The 22735-nt window shown below is 34.5% G+C and overlaps 1 protein-coding gene across 3 annotated transcripts; it reads left to right on the top strand.

Annotated features, from left to right (window-relative positions):
- Positions 1-1790: 1790 nt before the first annotated feature.
- Positions 1791-5966, top strand: LOC120092534 (fluoride export protein 1). 3 transcript variants are annotated; one of them, XM_039050650.1, is made up of 7 exons: positions 1791-1961; positions 2641-3041; positions 3137-3214; positions 3487-3585; positions 4032-4224; positions 4310-4925; positions 5701-5966. In XM_039050650.1, exons 2-6 carry the CDS (start codon positions 2646-2648, stop codon positions 4921-4923), a joined length of 1380 nt encoding a protein of 459 aa, XP_038906578.1. In that variant the 5' UTR covers positions 1791-1961; positions 2641-2645; the 3' UTR covers positions 4924-4925; positions 5701-5966. The 3 variants fall into 3 exon arrangements, with proteins under 3 accessions (XP_038906578.1, XP_038906576.1, XP_038906577.1); XM_039050648.1 differs by having other exon boundaries at positions 1792-1961; positions 5698-5966; XM_039050649.1 differs by lacking the exons at positions 1791-1961; positions 5701-5966 and adding an exon at positions 2034-2337 and having other exon boundaries at positions 4310-5172.
- Positions 5967-22735: the final 16769 nt, after the last annotated feature.

Raw genomic sequence — 22735 nt, 5'->3', positions numbered from 1 at the left:
TTATTCATATATATAATTTAAATTTAAATATTCAATATAAAAAGATATTGATTATCTTGACCATTAAACAAATAACACTTGAACTTAAACATAATATTTATATTATAATAATAACATTACAATAAATAATTATAATATACTTTTTCAAAAATACTAACCGGACAAGGACGAGTACAAAGAATGTATTCTTCGTTCCTGTTTAGCTTGCGGAGAATTTATTCTCCCTCCTCATTCCCCACCTAAATAAGGGTCATTTTCAAAAAAAAAAAAAAAAAATGGATATGTTTAGTTTTAACTATGCAAAGTAAAAATAACCATTATTTATTTATTTATTTCTTCTTAAAACCTTCTTTTATTTATTTCTTCTATTTCTTTTTAAAAGTTTAGGTTCAACCATACATTTTAAAACTTTGGATTTAGGAAATATATCTCATAAGTACTTAAGTACTTAAATGAGATGTGTTTTAAAATTAATGTATTTATTATTAGAAAGAATGTAATTACTTTAGCTTCAAATAATCATCTTCAAATTTGATATAACTCAATTAATTTAAAACCTTTAATTAGAGATTAGAGATTTAAATCTCACCAACATTATGATGCATTAATTTTGAAGCACTACTAAAAAAAAATCCATAAATCGTAAATTTCACCACAATGTAGCTACTTCAAATCAAATACACTAATTACTCTCATATATCCAACTAGGTAGAACTGCTACCACCATTGTAGCGGCCTCCATTAAAGGTGTAGGTGGGTCGGTTCGACTCTATTTATAGGTAAAACCAAAGTTAAATCACCAAAATCATAAAAGGAATATGAAAAATCAAATCGGCTAAACTGCAAAATTGAGCAATTCGTTCAACTCAACGTCAGTAAGCAATACAAATGCACGGGTCGAGTTAATTTACCGCGTGCACGTGCATTTCGTTTTACTTTTTTAAATAAGATGTTATTAATATTTAATATCCTGACCCCAATCCCTTATTCCAAATTTCCAATTCCAATCTTTTAATTCCTTTCATCATGCCATGAGACTGCAATAAACATTAAACATTATATTGAAATTGAAGATTCGAATTTCAAAATATTTAAGACGAATGTTTTCAAAATGCAAGAAAATAAGTTAACTAATTTATAAATATAATAAAATGTTATTATCTATTCGCGACTACGAATAAACACAAGATTAGAGTCTATCATTGTTAAACAATAATATTTTATTATATTTGAAAATATTTTCAACATTTTTGTCAACGCTATTGAAAATTTAAACATGAAAAATTGGAAATCGGAAGAAAAGAAATATATACGTGTGTATGCGCCAGGCGTGAGCCGTCAAAGACTGAACGTCAAGTGAACTCATCAACTCATCAGCACCAATAATTTCTCAACGAAGTATTAGAAATTACAAAAAAAAAAAAAAAAAAAAAAAAAAAAGGTGGTTCACCTGGTTCGGGAGTTGGATTTGTCGTTGACGGAGGTGGCTGTTTGGAGCTGGGTAAGCTTCATTCGTGCAAAGGTTTTTGATACTCCTCGCAAAGGAAACAATGCTGCTCACTCCTCGGCTAATTCCTTCCTTGCTTCTACCCATTCTGCCACGACTTCTTTATTTATTTCGGTTTTTTTTTTTCTCTCTCACAAAAAAAATAAATAAAACAAAATAATAAAATAAATGAAAGTCAAAGCGTTGAAATGAACCATGCCGCAGCCGCATGCGCTGTGAACGTTCCATCTCTCTCGCTGACAGTTGCATTGTAATGAAAAACGCGTAAATCCCCTCTCTCCCCGCCCACCTCACAACCCTCAAGCCTCAAACCAACGCCTCTACCGTTCATGAACTCACAAAATCAAGCAGAACCAACACTGATTAATTACTATTATTCCCACCACTCTCACTTCCCAATTCGCTTTTGAAAAGTCGCCGTCGCCGATTCCTCATCTTCTTCACACAAACCCAGGTTCGTTCCCTTTCAGTTTCGGTCTACCATTAATTTCCCTCGTGTAATGGCGGTCAAAATTTATCATCTGAAGGCACTGCTTTGACTTTATTTTCTCTTTGCGTGTTCATGTTTCCCCACCAGCATTTATTGTATACATACACATGTCGTTACCTCCACAAACGATTACATATTTCTTAAATTAATCTCCTCGTCAATTTATTTGCTTTAAAAGTTTCTCTCTTAGTGGAAAACATGTCTTCTGAGTCCCAAATAAATTATAATTTTGTATTAATCAATCCTCCTTGAGATTTCATAATTGGTTTGCTAACCCGTGGATGGAGGAATTGATTCTCTGCTTCTCCAACCAATCATACGTTATTTTATCCCATATTAGGTTTCGTTTCTGTCATATTTTAGTCACCAGTCGGTTGTACTTATTTGTTTTTTTCTGTGAAATTCATAGAAACCATGACTATTCAATTAAATATGGACCCATTTTACCTTTGTATACAGTTTTAATCTATATTTAATCTCAAGTCAGAGTAGTTGAAAATAAATGTATTCATGTTGAACTTGTCAGTTTTATCAACGTTTAATTACTCTGTTCTCTCTCTCTCTTTCTTTTTTTTCTTTTTTTATTTTTTAATCTCTATTGATCTGATTCCCTGATAAACTTTTTGTGATCTATTCCAAAAAGGGTTCATGGATTATGGGAGTAGCAACCCAGAAGCCAGACAAGGAATTCCACTTAATCGAGCAAGAAGTTTAGGCACTTCATTTAGAAGAAACTCATTTAACTCTTCTGTCGATCAGCCTCCCCAAACTGATCACGATGCTGAAACCGAGAGTGTGTCAGAGGCAGGAGACATAGGAGATCGTGCTCTTTACAGCAACAGATTTAGTGATAGTGAGCGTTTTAGCTTGTCTCTTGATCGTGCTTTAGAGAATGGTGGAATAATTGCACCTATTCCAGAGAACATCTTCTTGCAATCCTATGGATTTCGGGGTCGTGAGTCTGCAACATTTAATACTACTGCTGTTTCTTCTGTGCCACCTCCAGGAGAGGAAAATGTAGTTCATTCTGAAGACACAAAGCAAGTGGGTTTTATTTTGACATCTTTTCCACGACGGCTGAATTGAATGTTTTTCCATTTCTTGGATGATCTATGCGTTTTGTTTGGTTTCACGAACAGGAAAGCAAGAGAAAGCTGTCCAAGCTGTTGGAGTATGTAACCTGCCTTGTTCATCTTGCTGTTTTTGGAATTCTTGGGGTAACTCAAAGAAAATTCTACAATTAGAAAAGTTCGTAGTAATTATTTTTAGCGCATTCTTAGAAAAACACCCCCCACCTCTCTCATTTACAAATCAGACGTCTGCTATTTACTTTATGCAGTTCGTACTTTATTATTTGATGAGTGATAGAAGCTTTTGGTGTAAAAAGGTGTTCGAAGTTTGACTGAACTTTTCAAGAGTTGCATGAAAATTGAGATTGTTGAAACCTCTGTTGCACCCTCCATTCAAACTATGTTGTGTTGTTATGCAGGTCTTGACTAGGTATGGACTACAGAAGTTGTTTGGTCCAGAGAATGCAAACGTTACCAGCAACGAGACGATTCTGTATCCTGATCTTCCTTCCAATATGGTCTTGCTCTCATTTCTTCTTCTCTCATAAACTCATTTGTTACTGATCTTCCTATTGTCTACGTCTGGAGTTATCGAATTCCTTCGATCTCAAGAGGGTGAAAGTGAAGCTTATTATATAATGTGCTTTACCTTTTGTTATTGTAAAAGCTTTTGGTACAAATCTTATGGGCCAGCTTGCATATAGTTTAGATTTTCTGTGCATGAATAGGGAAGGCTTCTGCAGCTGTCTAATAGGCATTTTGTATAGAAGTGTGAGAACTTCTTAAGTTTTTGTTATAATAAGGGTGAGTTTGGAATAGCTTTTAGAAAGGTGAGAAATGTTTTTAGTCCACAAGCCACTTTTCAAAATTTTAATACTACTTGATGGGTTAAATAATAAAAAGTTGTGCTTTATAAAAGTCATCACAAACTCACATATTTAATGTCATACTATTAAATTTATAGGTGGGATCATTCTTGATGGGATGGTGGGGTGTGGTATTCAAAGGAGACATATCTGACATTTCAGATTATCTAGCCATTGGACTAACAACGGGTTACTTGGGAAGCCTAACAACATTCAGCGGATGGAATCAGAAAATGTTGGATCTCAGCGTCGATGGCCACTGGCTCTTTGCAATCCTTGGTTTCCTCATAGGTAATCCAAAAATTCAAGACATCAAAAGTCCATAACTACATTATAATACAGGACAGAACCACTAGAACAAAATATTTGCTTGCAGGCTTGTTTCTGGTGGCCTACTCAATAATCTTTGGAATAGAGACAGCAAAGGGCTTCCGGTGGATTTTGAGAAGAAAAGATATAAGCTGCAGTTGGTGCTGCAAAGTGGACAGTTACAAGCGCCACATTGCAGCAATGATGGGGTTTTCCCTCATACTAATTCTACTATGGAGCGTGAGTGGGAGTCTGCTAGATAAAGATTTCAGCAGGGGTAAGGGGGCGGAGCTGTGGGTGGGTTGTCTGGTGGGGCCAGTGGGGGTGTGGGTGCGGTGGTTCTTGGCCAGGCTGAATGGGCGTGGAGTGGGGCGGTGGAAATGGGTGCCGATTGGGACTCTAATAGCAAATGTTTCGGCGGCGTGTGTGATGGCAGCGCTGGCGACGGTGAAGAAAGCGGTGAAAACGGAGAGAGTGGAGACAGTGGCGAGTGGGATGCAGCTGGGGCTGTTGGGTTGTTTGAGCACGGTGTCAACTTTTGTTGCAGAGTTCAATGCGATGAGGTTGAGCGAGGAGCCATGGAGAGCATATGCATATGCGGCCCTCACGATGGTCATTTCCTTTGGATTTGGCATCTTGATTTACTCTGTGCCCGTCTGGGCCAAGGGACTCAATGAGTAATGGTAATGTAAAGCCCCAGTTTGCATTTTTTTTCCTTAATATTTGGTTAAGTTGTTTAGAAACCATGGTAGTTTTGAGTTTTAGTTAGTCTTTTTTGGGTGGTTTTAAAGGAATCCTCCTTGATGATTTTTATCCGAGAATGTAATTAGGAAGAAGTAAATAAGTTTTATAGAGACAGTCTCTATGTTGAATAAATTACTAATTTTATTGTGATTGTACGTGATAGATAAGATATCTATTAGATATCAACTTAATAATTCAAGTTATTATAATAGAGTTATTATAATATTTTAAGTATACGAATTAGATAAGCTTGATCTTAAAGCTTCAAGAATTTGTTAGAAAGCTCTGTAAAGTACAAACTATTCAAACACAACTCTGATGATAAAAATCTTAACGCTAGGATATTTAAGAACTTTTAGTGGAATTAGAACCCTTATAACAAGAAATACTAAGACCTAAATCCAAGTTTTATCATGAAAATGTCAGAATGAATGAACATGAAGGAAAAAGATAACGTGTTTCTAAGTTATAGACCCCAATTTCTCGACCAAATAGTTTGATCACTTGAATGATTTTGGCATTACCCGCTGAAAAAGCATATTAATTAATTGTGGGTTCAAATAGGGAAATTGAAAATTTTCCTTATGCCATTTTGATGTTGGAGTTAATGGTCATGATCTGGCAAGCCAATTATATATATTTTTTTTCTAAAAGTGTAATTGATTGCATTGATTGAGATAAATTTGGCATGAATCTATTTTAAATTGGCAGTAGTTTTGCTTGCTAATTGTCGTTGCCGCTCAACGAAGACAGAGTAGTGCCTTGAAGTCGTGTAGTATCAAATTGCACTGCTCGCGTTTACTCACCAGAGTGGAGGAGGTTTTGATTTGTTTCCTTTTACTCCTTCGAAGGCAAAGGGTCGACTCTGATTTTTTCATTTCATTCTTTCAATTGTTGATGCTCTTCTGAATGTTGGAGTTTCTGAGCTGCAAATGTTGATGTAGGTTTATGGAATTGGGTTGGGATTTTCTTTTGGGTTTCTTGCTTCTTTGTGATCTGAACTTGTTCTTGTACAATTCTTGAATGGGATATATGTGCAAATGCTTATTGATTCTTCTTCTTCTATGTCCTTTGCATTTTCATCCTCCCTTTTTAAATGAAGAGATTGATTCATTATTATTGATCTTGTAATGCTTTGTTTCTCCATTCCCCCAACCCTAAACAAACAGACACACTTAAGTGATTGATTGTGAAATGTTGGAGGGTAGAATGCAATTTGGGGGAGTTTAGGATAGGCTTTGTCATTTAAACTTTTTAGAGTGAACTTAAGTGGAAGTATTTTGAAGAAGCATTCAATATTTGAAAAGTGGTTTTAGTTGGCTACATAGAATTCTGCTACTATTTTGAAAGTCAATACCAAGCCAAACCAACTTTTAGGTTTTTGAAGAACAGAGTTGATGGAATGGAAATGTTCTGCAGCATTATTGCTATCGTCATTTAGGTATGTCTCGTTTATCAAAGGAAGGAAAACTGAAACATGCTACTTTTTGCCTCATGTCTTTGTTTCTGTTCTCCTACTGTTTGCAATCCATCTAATTGTTCAGAGGAGAAAAAGAAACAGCTATATTCTGCTTTGTGAATCCATATTAGTTAATGTCTGGGTTTGGTTGACCAATGGATTCTTTTGATTATACAATTTAGAGGTATTGTCATGACTGTATCATAGCCAGGACATTTAACTTTGCAGTTTTGATAATTCTAAATGACCTAATTCAAAACGGCTTGGTAATGTCAGTTGTCTCACAACCAAGTTCTTCACATATTTCACTGAATCCTCTTCAATCCCCATTAGAGTCAGATGGATTGCTATATATATAAGTTACAGTGATCCATGGGATCTATAACCTTACTCTAACATGTTAAGTTTGAAGTCTACTTCTCACAGATACCTTCAAGTTATCGTCTTTATGATCTTTATTGCAAGTTTTCTTCTTATAACTTTATCATACAAAACACAAATTTGCCAGCTTCTTGTATTCTGTGGTGAAGTAATACATGTGTAATATAGAGTATATAGTGTGTGTTATATAACCACCTGAAATTTGTACTTATTCTAAATACATCTAAAAGAAAACTTTCTATATATTTGAAATAAATCTCGTATATATATATATATATATAAAAGTAATTTTACTTAATTTTCTTCTACAAATTGAATTTTGGTGGGTCAACAAACAAGATTGATTTGAGATTCAAATTACACTTTCTTCTTCGATTATTGTTAAATCATTATTTTGATTAACTTTCTTCTTCAATTATTGCTAATCATTATTTTGATTAATTAGCATTTGTTTTCTTGATTTTAAGTTCAATAATACGTGCGAGATTCTACGACCTCTTAATTTGCAATTAATTGAATTAGTTTTTTTCTTTTAGTAACTTTTATTTAGACTTGTCTGTGTTATAGTATAGTTAGTGGATTGATGGTTAATTTTTTATTTACCTATAAATACTTGTAATATTTACATTATTTTTCTCATTTATATCCCTCCATCTATTTTTTCCTTTTTCTTTTATGACAAAAAGTGGGAGGCCTATAAGTAATTATTATTATTATTTTAGTAGAACAACTATAGGGTGGGAGATTGAATCTCAAACTTCTAGGTACAGAGGTCATGTCAATACCACTAATCATATCATGTAATCCTATTACACCCAAAACAGTCTTCAGTCCCATTTCTATTGGTTATTTTGTGGGACTTATGATTTTTTTTTTTTGCTAACTTAATTGGTATATATCTTTGATCAAGAGATTAAAGATTTTAAATCTCTTTCACTAATATGTTACCGAACTAATAAAGAAAGGGACAACGGACAATGACGTGAAAGAAAAATTTGTCGTGAATCAATGAAGTGGGAATTGGAGAGTAGCGTAATGCTTGCATTCCATAAACTAGGAAGGAAGCTTGAAATTATTTGAGTCATTTTTTAGGCAAAAGAAAACTAACAAACCACTAAACCAAGTTACTCTCTCACTTCCTCATCACGAATGAAAGGGAGAATACAAGTAGGAAAGACATCTTTCCATAAAACAAAATAACTCTAAGATGATGCCCAAGCTGCAATAGTATGAGCAGTTTGTTCTCCCTCTCTAAGAATGTGTGACAAAAAAGCGAGACATTAATAGAGCTTGCAACAAAAATAATATCCTCAATAAGAATCCTGATATCTACTAGAGAGCTCTTCTTTATATTTAACAGATTTATAACTTCTAAATCATCAAAACCCATCTTAAATTCTTGACAATATCAAACATATCGACATTAGCAGGATTAGCATTAATTAATCCATTTAGCGACTCCAACTGCTCCCTGCAAAAAAGACACAAAGGATTAGCATTAATCCATTTAGCGAAAAGGTTAAATTTTGGATGGACTTGTAGGAGCGGGTCATGCCAACAATTAAAATTTCTAGTTGGATTTTTTTTTAAAAAAAAAAATTATTTCGAGTCATTAAAAAGCTACTAAATTTGCATTGAATGGAAGGACTTGAATTACGTAAAGTTTCAATTTAGTTAATGTCTTCAATTTAAATTTAGTTCATTTTTTCAATGTCAATTTAGTCCATTTAATTTTTAAAATTTCAAACTTGTCACTATGAAACTTAACTTCAATTTCATGAAAATTCACAAATTGTCACTAAGAACACTTTTACGGTTTTACCTATCCAATTATATTTTTTTGAACGAACGAAACCCACCCAATTACGTTTGGAAGTGTTTATTGAACCCTGCAATGGAAAAGGCAAAACTTTGGTGCATGTTGTGTTGCACCTTAGCTTTAGAGTGGAATATTAATTAAGGAGGAATCAACAATGTAAGGTTTTGAACACAAGATTCTTGATCACCACTTATTTTTATATCATCTTAAATCATTGATTGACCTAAAAATCTTAAGCTCATGTATGAAGGCAAATTTAATATAATATCTAATGAGTGGTTTTTAAAATTAGTTTCATACTAGTTTTTAGATTCCCATAAATCCTATTTTCTTTATTTTTTTTAATTTCCAATTTTATCCTTCAATATTAAGATTTGTTTCATAAGTTGGATTTTATTTTCCTTAATACTTAACCATTACCATTAATTTAGAGCAACAAAATATAACATTTTAGAGAACTAGTTGGAATTGCGTGCACCTGTGTTATAATATTAAAAATGAAATGCACTTGTATAAGTAGATGTCTTCTCCACAAAATTTGAAATTTTTATATTAAGAGAACAAACAAACTAATAATATTTACATTTATAATTAAAAAAAACTTTAAAATAAAACTAAACTGCTTTTATTAGAATTTAAATCCTATTCTAATATATCTATAACTACAATTCAATTTCTTTTAAAAATGACTTTTTTTTAAAGGCTATTCAATCTAAAAAATACTTAAATCTCAATCCAAATTTGAAAATAAAAAATTAATTAAATAAAAAAAATATAAAGAGGAAAAGGAAGAGATGATGTTTGTCCTCATGCTTCTTCACCTTATTCAAGGCTACACTTGTTTAAAAAAACATATAAAGAGGATTCCCCCTCAAACATATGAAAACAAATTACACTCTGTGGTAAAATAGGCCATGTTGTCAAAGAGTGTAATTTATTTGTTGATGGAACCAACATAGAGACACGAACCTATGAATATGGGAGCTGGTTAAGGTTTCAAGGTAATATCCAAAGACATAGGAGGAAAAACTCCCCTTCAAGGAACGATAAAGATGATTCCCTCTCAGCCTCTTCACCTATCCATCAAGGAAAAACTAATCCTTCTCATTGTTCTATCGGAGAAGATGGTACTAGTAAGATTAAAAGAGCGGGAAACTTTTTCGATTGCTTGATTGTGAAAAGTGATGGCTCTAAAGGCGGTTTATGTCTGTTGTGGAAGGACTCGATTGAGTTGCAGGTAACCTCTTACTCCCAACATCAGTGGAATGGCCATTTAATTAGATTTGCTGGCCTTTATGGTTACCCGGAAAACCACAAGGAATCCTTAACTTGGCAACTCCTTCGAACCCTCCACAATGTAAATGACTTACCTTGGTTAATAGTAGGTGATTTCAACGAAATCCTCATAATGAAAAGCTAGGAGGCCCCCAAAAGATAAACATTTTCTTGAGAATTTTAGAGTGACTTCGGATGATTACAATCTTAAAAGATATTGATTTTCAAGGTTCTAAATTCACTTGGTTTAGCAGAAGATATAACAATTGCATTTGGGAATGTCTCGATCGTCTTCATTGTAATAATTCTTTTGAAAATATTATTGAAAGTTGTATTATTCTTCACTTACATTGGTGCAGCTCGGATCATAGACTGATAGAGTTCTCAACCACATCAAATATTAGCTCTATAAGGAAAAAGAGGAATCTGGCTTTTAAATTTGAAAAAAGCTGGACACCTACCCTGCTTGTAGGGAGATAATTGAAAGGGCGGGAAACTGGAAGCAACACTTTGATAGCTTTCCTACTTTGAATCAGAATTTGAATATTTGTGCCCAGTCCCTAAACAACTGAGGTAAAAATATAAATTTGGAAGTGAAAGAATAAAATTACTAAATGTAAAGTCTCCTCTAAAAGGTTTACAATTGTTGGGTTTTATGCCCTAAAACTCGTAGATAGTAAATGTATATAATTGACTGTCGTCAATAAAGAGTTATCTATGTTTTTTCAATAAATGTTATTGATTGTGTTGTATGAGTTTTGTCTTAATGACCCTAAATCCAATAAACTAACATCCGAAGTTGTCTTATGAGTCTTGAATTGTATGTGGAGACTATAAGGATCAATGTTCAAGATACAATCTAAAGGGTTTATAGTATAGGGATAAGGCTGGATACCTTATTCTGGTGACACTATGAATATGGTTCACTTTGTATTTGATACAAACGCAATGATCCAATGTGTTCGTGTAGATAACATGTGAGTGGGGCTATCATATGCAATGAGTTTTCATAAGACCATATTGCGAAATAGTAACCACTAGATGTAATATCGTTGACTAGTTAAGTCTATTTCAATAGGATGACCTAGGCAACTTAAGTCTCAGAGTGTATTATGAACTTCTATTCACGAGGGATTATCCTTTAATTTTTATGGGTGAGGGTGGCCAGTTCGCCGACTTAATAAGCCTACTATTTTGGGGACAAGACCGAGTGGGGAGTTGGAAACATAATAATATAAGATGAAATTCACTCCTTCCTGACTTTAGGGTAAATAGATGAGTGTTCCCTTAAATGGTGTCTCCGAGACTTGAACAAAGGGCCCTACCTTCTCTGGGCTTGAGAGGGGTTTCTGTTTAATGGTTAGACCATAAACAGGTTGTTCACTAAAGAAGCACCGATACTTAAGGATACAATGGTAACCCAGGGGCAAAATGGTAATTTGACTCATCTAGTGTTACGAATACTTGTGAAGGACTAACTTGTTGTTATTTGTCTATATCCGTAGACACATAAATATATCTTTAGTGAGAAGAGTGAAACTATGAGTCTTTATTGGAGTGTATTCACAATTAATGAATATTGATTAATTTGGTTAATGAGTTTAGCTAATTAATCTCATATCGTTTGAACTTCTGATCTGTAGATCCATGAGGTCCCTTCTTAGCTCGTAAAAAGAATTGAGGTAACTATGTTTTAAATTGAGTTTGAAATGTGCAAATTCAATTAGGAAATAATATAACGTATATTGATACATTATAATATAAATTTTATATTTTTATTAAACTTTATAATATAAATTTAATTTTGGATATAATTAAAAATTAAGTTATCGAGAATTAAATATTTGAAAGTGGATTAGATTCATATTAAAACTATAGATTAAAATTAATATGTATTTGATGTACATCAAAACTATAGGTTATGAGAAAGAGACAATTGAATATGATCTAAATGTATACTAAATTAAATATTTGATATTTAGTTTGGTAATTATTTAATTGGAGAATTGAATAATTGTTTAAATTAATTAATTTAATTTGATTTGATTTAATTAAATTAATTGCATTAAAACTATAGGTTATGAGAGAGATACAATTGAATATGATTCAAATGTAGGCTAATTAAATATTTTATATTTAGTTTGATAATTATTTAATTGGAGAACTAAATAATTATTAATTTAATTAATATAATTAAATTTGATTTGATTAAATTAGTTGAATTAAAACTATAGATTATGTGAGAGTTGTTTCATTTAATATGGTTTAAATGAAATCATTAATTAAACAGATAACTCCCACGTATAGAAGTTATCTGAAATGTGGGTTATCCCACATTCCTCTCTCTCTTTTGATAAAAAAAAGGTCGTGTGTGTGATTGATCTCAAGATATAGAATTGTTTTGTAATCAAATCTCTGAAAAAACTCTCCCGTCTTTTCCCCAATTAATTATTGGTTCCCACAAAACTACACCTCAAAATTCTTAGAGAATAGGATTGTAGTCTTATGTGGTGGTGATGTTCTCAATCCTAATTGAAGAATTGATGTTTTTAATTTGGTTCTACAAAAGTAAGTAAGATTTCCCTTTTCTTTTTAGAATTAATTTTAAAGCATGATTAACCCAGGATTAATTTTACAGTAGGTTGTTTATTTTTTTTCTCTAAAATATTTCTGACTTTTCCCAATATACTAGTATTTCAGAATACCTAAATTAATAACGAGTAATGGTCCTATATTCTTCCGATGCGTTAGGATTTTCATTCTTACAATTGGTATCAAAGCCATCTCATAGTATTAATTTAGGTTTATGAAATTTGCACTTGGTTTTTTGTGGGATTATTGCATTTTGAATGTAATCTTTTGCGAATGAATGTTTACAGTAGCTTATGGCCATAGATTTTCATGTTTTTATTTAATTCGATCAAATTGTAAAGGCTCATGCATTTTTGGGCATTTAATCATGAAATTCGAGTCTTTTGTAAGTCCGTATCCAGAATTAGGTTTGTAATCGATGAAGATCAAGACCAATCTTTGGCCAAAATGAAGAATAGTCGTAGAAACTGCCTAGAAACACATTTTGGTGTCGCAGCATTGCAATATTATGACAATGCAACGCTAGGGCTGCATTGCATGCGATTCAACTACGGTCCAGGATGGTTCGGTCTGGTTCAACTGGTTCAAAGTGGTTTGGTCCAATTTTGCATTGCGTTGGCTCAGTTCATTGTTTTGGGATCTGATTCGAAGCGGTTCGGGTTAGTTCGAGTTGGTCTGGTCTAGTTCTGAAGCGGCAGAAGTATATTTAGGATAAAATTAGCCTAATTATTGTAATTTATTGCTTTATTTTATCTGGGGCCAAATTGCCAGTTCATTTGCTATTTAAATGCTTTATGGATGTCATTTAGATAAATCCCATTATAGGTTAAGAATGTTCATGCATTTTTAATATGTTATAAGTATTATAATGTATGATTTTAATGCATAATGTGGATATGATTTCATGTGTTATATATATTTTGATATGATAAATATATGAAATTGGAAAAACATGGTGCATGACCTTACTTAGGTAAATATAAAGAGTTATATTTATTAATGTCTTGTATATGCTTGGTGGATTTTCATGAGTTGTTTAAAATGAGTGTTATATTAATAAAGTTGAAAATCAATTTGTATTGATCATGACACATCCATAGTTTAATATAATTGTTATATTAAAGTCATAAAATGCATGTAATATGGTTTTCTTGTTAATTAGAATTTGACTGTTAATCAAGTAAACCATAGAAAGCATGATTACGAAGCTAATAATTAATTTTGAAATAGTTATTAAATTAATATTTAGTAACCGTCGACCTATAATAAAGAATTGCAAGCAAACTTAGGATCTTAGGGAATTGGAATTAATTTTAATGTTTAAAATTAATTTAGACCTTAGATCACTTTAATTCTAATAAGATTAAAATTATGTTCTTTTCGTTTTAATAATTTTAAAACATGACTAATAGGACAAATAGGACTTTATGTTATAAAGAACTCTATCGGTGAAATTTTGTCTAGGTTTGGGATTCTTAAAATGACGGTTTATGGAACACCTTCTATCTAGGAACTGGCCCGGAATTTGAGTTGAATTAACCTTAATCGTTTTAGCATGCAAGGTCACTACGTTAATTAAATTGTTTAATTCACCTAGAACATTAGAGTAAATATTTATTACAAGAGTTATAATAGGCATGGACTTAGATAGATTCATTAGCCGAAATTTAGCTAAGTAAAATAAAACCTTAAATTGATAGAACAAAAGTGGGCGAAAACTAGTATATGGGATATATCAATTGATAGAACAAAAGTGGGAGAAAACTGGTATATGGGATATATCAATTTTTAGCTCTCACGTCCCTAAAAGTTCACAACGTGAGATCCATGCTCAACTTCATGTCGCCCTGGACGCAACTCCCTTCGAAAAGTGTTTGCATGGGTTAATACCAAGGTGAATAGGGAAAGTGTTCATAGTAAGTGGGAGAGGAACGCGTGTCAATATATCCTATAGTTTCCTTCATTAGGTTGTACCGTGAGATTCCTATGGTTTGCCTGCATGTTGTCCTGGAGCAACCATCCCTACGGAGGGTCTAATCATAAAATTCGGAACAACACAAACTCCAGTAATGGATAGGGTTTCTTAGGTTAATCTTCAACAGTTGTCTTCCTTTACAGTAGCCTGTTGAAGTGTACCTCTGGGATCCAAAAATGGTAGGGTCACACTGCAGGATGAATTAAGCTAGTTAATGAATTCTTTGTTGAAAAATGATAGCTAAGAACTATAGGAATAATAAGAGTTATTCTAACATTAGAAATTAGCTGAGATTGTCTCAATTCAAGGGAGGGGTAGTTGATCACCCTCCGGCGGCTGTTGCTCTAGATCTCTGAAGTATCATTGCAAAAACTAAATCAATAGTTTAATTAGGGTTTTTTGATTATTTATTTTTTTTTGAATTGATTAGATGCTTGTATCTTGTGTAATGGGTTAAGACACATATAACTAATACGATCAATTGTTTATTATTCGTTTTAGCATGTCTTCCATAATTTTTTCCTTGCTTATGAAAGAAAAACTAACCAGTGAAAATTATGCGACGTGGAAATCTAACTTGAATACGATTCTAGTTATAAATGATCTATGGTTCGTCTTAACGAAGGAATGTCCTCCAATCCCCACTCGAAATGCATCCCAAACATTGAGAGTTGCTTATGATCGCTAGACAAAAGTTAATGACAAGGCCCAAGTCTATATCTTGGCAAGTCTATCTGACATTCTTACTAAGAAACACGAGGACACATGATCACTACATATCAGATCATGGAGTCCCTCCAGGAGATGTCTGGGCAACCGTTCTCTTAGATCTAGCACGAGGCCCTTAAGTACGTTTATAATGTTCGAAAGAAGGAAGGCCAGTAAGTGAGAGAACATGTTCTCGATCTAATGGTCCACTTCAATGTTGTCGAGATGAACGACATAGTCATCAACAAGCAGAGTCAGGTGTCCTTTATTCTAGAATCTTTTCTAAAGAGTTTCCTCCAATTTCACAGCAATGCGGTTATGAATAAAATAGAGTACATCATGACTAACCTTCTGAATGAGTTACAGACTTATCAATCTCTTATGAAATGTAAGAGACCTATAGAAGGAGAGACAAATTTTGTCCATTCCAAAAAGTTCTACAAGGGATTATCCTTTGGAACTAAGTTTGTTCCCTCATCGTCTGGTTCTAAAAAAATCCATAAAAAGAAAGGAGAGAAGGGGAAGGCTTCCGCTATTGGGAAAGACAAGGGAAAGGTCAAGATGGTTGACAAGGACAAGTGCTTCCACTGCAATGTGGATGGTCAATGGAAACGCAATTGCCCTAAGTACCTTGCTGAGAAGAAGAAAGAAAAGGAAGGTAAATATGATTTACTGATTCTAGAAACTTATTTAGTAGAAAATGACAATAATTCCTAGATACTTGATTCAAGAGCCAATAATCACGTTTGTTCTTCTTTACAGGGAATTAGTTCCTTCCAGCAGCTCGAGGAGGGTGAAATGACGCTTAAGGTGAGAATGGGAGACGCCATTTCAGCTCGTGCAGTGGGAGCTGCTAAGTTGTTTTTTAGAAATAGATATTTAATTTTGAGAAATTTTTATATAGTTCTCAAAATTAAGAGGAACCTTGTATCTATTTCTTGTTTAATTAAACAATCCTATTTAGTTTTTTTCATCTAATGAAGCGTTCATTATGAAAAATGGTTTGACTATTTGTTCAACTAAACTAGAAAACAACTTATATGTATTAAGGCCAACTGAAGCAAAAACACTTTTAAATCATGAGATGTTTAAAATGTCAAATAATCAACCAAAAAGGCAAATAATTTCTCCAGGTAACAATAATACATATCTTTAGCATTTGAGGTTAGGTCACATAAATCTCGATAGGATCGGGTGACTGGTAAAGCATGGACTTCTAAGCGAGTTAGAAGATGATTTATTACCTCCATGTGAATATTGGGTTGTATGTCCTAAACTCGCAGTTTGTAATTGTTAACTTGTAGAAATATAAGTTATTTGTGCATTTTTCTTAGAAATATGCGACAACAAAAAGGAAAAAAATGTGCCAATCATGGTGAAATTATATAAGAAAATAAATTTTGTGCTAAGGTACTTAAAACACACCTGCTAACCGCATTTCATGGTCAAAGTGCGCCAAAGTTTATGTTTTGCAGGAAAACGGGAATCATCGCATGCGCCGATCCTTCAAGGAGAAACGTAATCAACGCATGCCTCGGGATTTCTGAAATCGTACAACAAATATTCTGACGTACTCCTTGATCGTTGACCATGATGTAGCACTACGTTCTCACCTACCTTGACAAATGATAGCAACCAATCAGAGCGGGAGTTCCAAAATAGAACAGCGTAGGACTCTATAAATAGAGCCTCAACACATCAAGTGAAAAGATCTGAAGGCTGACAATTGGAAAGAATATTCTATTCCAAATTTCCATTCCTTTCTAGGAGGCTCACTGGAGAAAGATCCTGAGAAGGGCTTTCACCACTCCATCCATCACATCTAGCTGACAGTCATTACCACCATCATATCATATCAAGAGATTGATATTGATCGTGAATTCATTTCATTCCTTGTGCATTAACGAGTTGTAGAATTTGCTTGATTGATTTCTTGGACAACTTATATTTAAAAGATTCTCTTATCTTAATATTATCATTATGTTCATCTTCACTTTACTCCATGTTCATGCATTCATCATCTCTTCTCTCATGAATCACTAAACCCTTAGGGTAAGGGAGAAAGTCACTTTTACGATTTAAATCATATCTTAAGACATTACCATGCTCGCTTAACATATGTCAAAAAATACGTGCCTGCGAGAGTAGAGTTGAGTCATACAATCAACTCCTCGAAAGAGAAAAGTTGATAGAACCTGTTAAGCGAAGCAAGAAGTATTTCTAGAGATAGAAACAACCTTGTGTTATATAGCATTCCCATTTACATCTTATAGAAATATGACCATTGAGGCAACCACTGAAAGGTGTGCGCCAATCGGGAACAAGAACAGTGGTAGTATCTGTAATGAGATTTATTGATTCTTTAGTGCCCTCCCTCTAGCCCTTCCTTCTCCATATAGACCCTTATTTAGTTTGTGGCTTTACTCACCCATCTCAACCTCACGATTACGGCCCTCAGTTTTTTAGAAATTCATTATTTGTATTTATGTATTATCATCACAACAAACAACGCATATTTACACCTTTGCATGATTCACTTTACTTCAACAACATTGCATCAAATCCTCGTGTTCGACCTTGGATCATTCCGAGAAACTTGCGATCTCCTTATACTTGACGAGAGAGTAACGAGATTGCGAGAAAACTTGTGACAGGAATACTTGATTATCACATATACATTTGACGCATAACGCATATTCTTCAAACCATCGTATGATCATCGCATGACAATTAACGCATATCAACAAAATAATTTATCCTCAACAGTAATCTTTAAACATATTCTATTTGTAATAAAGTTGTTATTATGGTTTATTTAGTAAAGTTATTATTGAACACATAAATTGCACTTGTAAAGCCTAAATCCAATAAACTAATGAACCCCTGGCTATAGCATGAATACTTGAACTTCATGTGGAGAAATAAAAGAGGACCAGATTTGAGTATATAGTCAAAACGGTCTATAAGTATAAGGATGGGGTTGGGTACCTTATCCTGGGGACACCATGGATGTCACCGCTTTGTATTTAATACAAACGATGTGATCCCAAAATCGTTCATGTAGAGACATAAGAGTGGGTGCATCCTATATAAAATATGTTTGCATAAGATCGGACCACGAAATAGTCATTTTTCTTTATAACGTCGTTTACTATTAAAATTGATTATTTCAATCTGATGACCTAAGGTAACTCGATTTCAATCCTAAGCTAACTATGAACTCCTGTTTATTTGGAATTATCCTTTAATCTGTATGGGTGAGAGTGACTCAATATCGCCGTTCAATAAGCCTTCCATTTTAGGGGTTAGACCGGGTAGATAATTGGGGACATAATTCTACAAGATGGAATTTACTCTTACCCATTTTAGGGATAGTAGATAGGTTGTTCCCTTAAGAACTGACTCCTAGTCTTGAACAAGGAGTCCCGCCCTCTCAATGACTGAGATTGTTCATTAGTGAATCGGTGGAGGCTTAAGGAGCAAGATGTATTACATGGGTAAAACAGTAATTTTGACCTCAGCTATTAATACGAACAACCAGTGAATGATTGACTTACTGATCAAGGTGAAATCAAGTGGACAGAAATATATCTACAGTGAGAAGAGTGCAGCTACTAAGCTTTAGTGGAGTGACCTGGTAGTTAATGAATTTGGTTAATTCGGTTAAAAGAGTTTAGCCAATTAATCTCAGATCGTTGGAGTTCATGATCTGTAGGTCCATTAGGTCCTTCTACTAGCTCATAAACGAACTAAACCTTAGAATAAAGTGATGAGAAAATTTGAAGTGTTCAAAATTCAGATTACGTGAATTATTAATTATATACGATATAATTAAACATTTAATTATTGAATTATTCGAAATTAGAGTATTGAAAAATATTTAAATATGATTTAAGTATGAATAGGGTTTCATATAAGGAATTGGTGGTTTAATGATTTAATATTTGATATTAAATTATTTTAATTAATTATTTAAAATTAATTTTATCTAAAGTTAATTATTTGAATTAATTTTATTTAAATCTAAATTTCGATTTTGTGATTTTAAAATTGATTTTCAATTTTCAATGATTTTTATGAAAATAATTTTAAATTAGGAAATTAATGAAAATGGATTTCTCCCACTTTTACCACTTTCAATTCCATTTTCTTCTTGAAGTGTTTGGTGTCAATTTCTAGTGATTTTCAATTGCATGATTAATTTTGATAAAAAAAAGAGTTTTAATTTTAAAAAATTGATTCATGCAATTGAGTTTTATAGAGGGAAAAGTGTTCTCTCAAACTTTTCACACCAAACTNTATATATAACTCATATTCATTCTCATTTTGGATCTCACAATCTAATCTAAAGTAAGAGGATAGTAAGGAAGACACTTGCGATGATCTACATCTTGTTGAAAAGGAGATTTCAGCTTGAGATTGGAGCTTTGAAGAGATTTTACAAAGGTTGTTCTCTTCAAGCCCCATTTTCTATCTTTTAGAACATGCATGCTTAATCTCTAAAATTAATGTAGTTAGAGTACTTAAGATCCTAATTACTTCCATTTGTTGAATGTTAACACCATCAGTGCATCCTGTCTTGAAGGAAAAATGACTAAAAGACGTTTTAGAGGGAAATGTTATAGAGCCAAAAAGCCATTAGAGTTCATACATTCAGATCTTTGTGGTCCAATGAATGTAAAAGCTCGAGAAGGGTTGAATACTTCATCTTTTTCATAGATGATTATTCGAGGTATGATTACTTATACCTAATGGAACATAAGAGATCATAAACCACGAAGCAAATTGGTATACCTCAGTAGAACAGTGTTTCAAAAAGGAGAAATAGAACCTTATTAAACATGGTTTGTTCTTTGATGAGTTATGCTATATTGCCTAGCTTGTTTTGGAGATAATTAGTAGAGACTACAGTTCATATCTTGAATAATGTTCCCTTGGAAAGTGTTTTTGAAACACCATCGAGTTATGAAGGGAACGTAAACCTAATTTACGTTATTTCAGAATTTGAGATTGTCTTGCACATGTGCTAGTGACAAATACTAAGAAGTTGGAACCTTATTCAAGGTTATGCCAATTTGTTGGTTACCCTAAGGAAACGAGAGGTGGTCTGTTCAATGATCTTCAAGAAAATAAGGTGTTTGTATCGACAAACGCTGCATTCTTGGAGAAAGATCACATGAGAGATCATAAACCACGAAGCAAATTATTATTAAATGAAGCTACTGAAGAATCAACAAGGGTTGTTGAAACAACTAGTCCTTCATCAAGAGTTAATGAAGAAGCTAACACTTCAAGTCAGTTTCGTCCTTCTCAATCGGTGAGAGTGCCTCGACACAGTGGGAGGGTTATGTCACAACCTGACCGTTACTTGGGTTTAACTAAAACTCAAGTTGTCATACCAGATGATGACGTTAAGGATCCATTGTCTTATAAGCCCAATGAATGACATAGACAAGGACCAATTAGTCAAAGCCATATACCTTGAAATGGAGTCTATATATTTCAAGTCAGTGTAAAACCTGAATTCCATTGTCTTATGTTGTAGAAAAAAGGTTAGAGAAAAAGGAGAGTGTTGGAATAAGGCTCTTGGGTGGTTTTGTGTTGGCCTTAGCAAGTAAAAAATTGGCTAAGCATAGAAGCCAAGAGTAGGCATGCATTGGTGTTAGGAAGCATTGACACATGAGGCATTGTGTGTGGAAACCAAGGCTTGTAGAGGTTGTGTGAGGCCAAATGTTGAAGCCAAGGAAAAAATATGTGTTAATGTAAGGCCATGCCATGATAGACGCATGGTATGGGTTGGCCTAGTGATGACATGAAGGGGTTGTCCAAGCGTAGGCAAGGGACATGTCAAATGGCCATGCATTAACAAGAGACTTGCGTGATTGAGGAAGGGCCATCGTGCAATGAGTATGGGCCAGGCGCGAGCAAAGAAGCGCTCGATTGCATGTGAGCGTGGGCGCTAGATGTTGGGACGTTGCGCGAGGGGTGAACGCATAGGTGCACGTGGGGCTGCACGATAGGAGCTAGACGAAAAGTGCAAGGTTGTGTGATGTGGCATTGGAGCTATACAATGAAGCTAGGAAACGTGCAATGAGGTATGTGATGATGAGCATACGATGTGTGCTGGGGCTGCACAGTGAGGCAAGGCGATGTGCGCTGGAGCTATGTGATGAGCATGACAAAGTTGTATGATGCTCATGCGATGCCAAGGTTTAAAGGACCATGCAATGGAGGTGTTATGCGTTGGCCTATGAAGTATGCGCCAATCATAAGACGGGACATGAGAGACATGTTGGGCGCATGGAGTTGTTGGCTAAAAGTGTTATGGTCGAGGTTAGCTATGCGTTGAAGGGCCCTAGTCATGCATTAATTAAGCTTGGCCATGAGGTGGTGGTGTGCTATGCATTAAGGTTGATTATGCACCAAGGTCATTCGAGGTTAGAAAGGGCATCACGGGTACATAGGACAAAGTTAGTATGAGTGGCATGCGATGAAGGAGATGCGTTGATCTTGATGGACGCATTCGCTAAAGGTAAGCCTTGTGAAAAGCATATGTGTCCAAAGGTATACGATGGTATTGAGGTTAGTGTGGCACATGGGAGGCGATGCGTTAGCTGAGCCATGCGTTCAAGTAAACATGCGGCCATGAAGGAGTTATACGATGACAAAGAAAAACTTGGAGAGCAAGGTGGAGCTGCTAACTCATCCGGACATGTGGCTAACTAAGGGATGTCTGGGATTTCATGCAAGTTAAGGTGGGCACATGAAAGGACATGCAAAGTGAAGAATATGCGTTGGCTAAAGGAGAGAAAGGAACTTCAGAGCCAATGTGGCAAAGGTTTGACGTTGGCAGCACGAGAAAAGGGAACATTGACATGCAACTAAGCTGGAGGTGTCAAATTGGGATGAGTTTTGGACGCCTATAAATAAGGCATGTTGGGGCAATCAACTCTCACAATCCCTCATGCCATTTGAGTGAAATCAGTATGAAAGTACTCAGTAAGGAGTGTAGTGAGAGGCTCCAGGCTACCGTTGTAATTAGAGTTCCAGAAAAGGAAAAGGTTGCGTTGAAAGTCAGATGGCACAACTGGACGCATAGGCCTATCGCCTAGCACTGCCGCGCGTCCTCACCAACACGAGTGCTCGCGCACACACCCTCGCTAGACGTGCATTTGGATGGACGCATCCCAAACGCACGTCCAGACGTCCAGCGCTGCCCTGTGCGAAGTCTGCCGCCCATCTGTATGCGCCCCAGCCCACCTGCATGCACAGACGCCCACCAGCTTGTCAAAATAACCTCTAAAGGGGTTGTTTTGAAGAGTTAAGCCTATTTTGGTTATTTTAAAAGGGGATAAGCTGGTTATTCCAATTTTTAAGGTTATTTAGAGAATAATTTGGAATTATTAAAAAAATTATAGACCGATTTGGGCTTCCTTTGGAAAGAAGAGAATTTCATGGAAACAGGGCTAGGAGCTGATTAAGGGATTTCCTAAGAAAGTCACCAAGAGAAAACTGTGAGTGACTCTAAATGCTTTCTGAA

This window comes from Benincasa hispida, chromosome 12 (genome assembly GCF_009727055.1).
Source record: "Benincasa hispida cultivar B227 chromosome 12, ASM972705v1, whole genome shotgun sequence".
NCBI classification, from domain to species: Eukaryota; Viridiplantae; Streptophyta; class Magnoliopsida; order Cucurbitales; family Cucurbitaceae; genus Benincasa; species Benincasa hispida.
The sequence above is the reverse complement of the archived record's forward strand: the minus strand, read 5'-3'. Positions and strand labels throughout refer to the sequence as shown.

What these genes read in the sequence shown, in the direction of transcription:
- LOC120092534 (XM_039050650.1), top strand. Translation starts at nt 2,646, where the DNA reads ATGGATTATGGGAGTAGCAACCCAGAAGCCAGACAAGGAATTCCACTT. An exon ending in ATTCTGAAGACACAAAGCAA is followed by an intron (nt 3,042 to 3,136) that starts GTGGGTTTTATT and finishes TTTCACGAACAG; the next exon opens with GAAAGCAAGAGAAAGCTGTC. An exon ending in CTGTTTTTGGAATTCTTGGG is followed by an intron (nt 3,215 to 3,486) that starts GTAACTCAAAGA and finishes GTTGTTATGCAG; the next exon opens with GTCTTGACTAGGTATGGACT.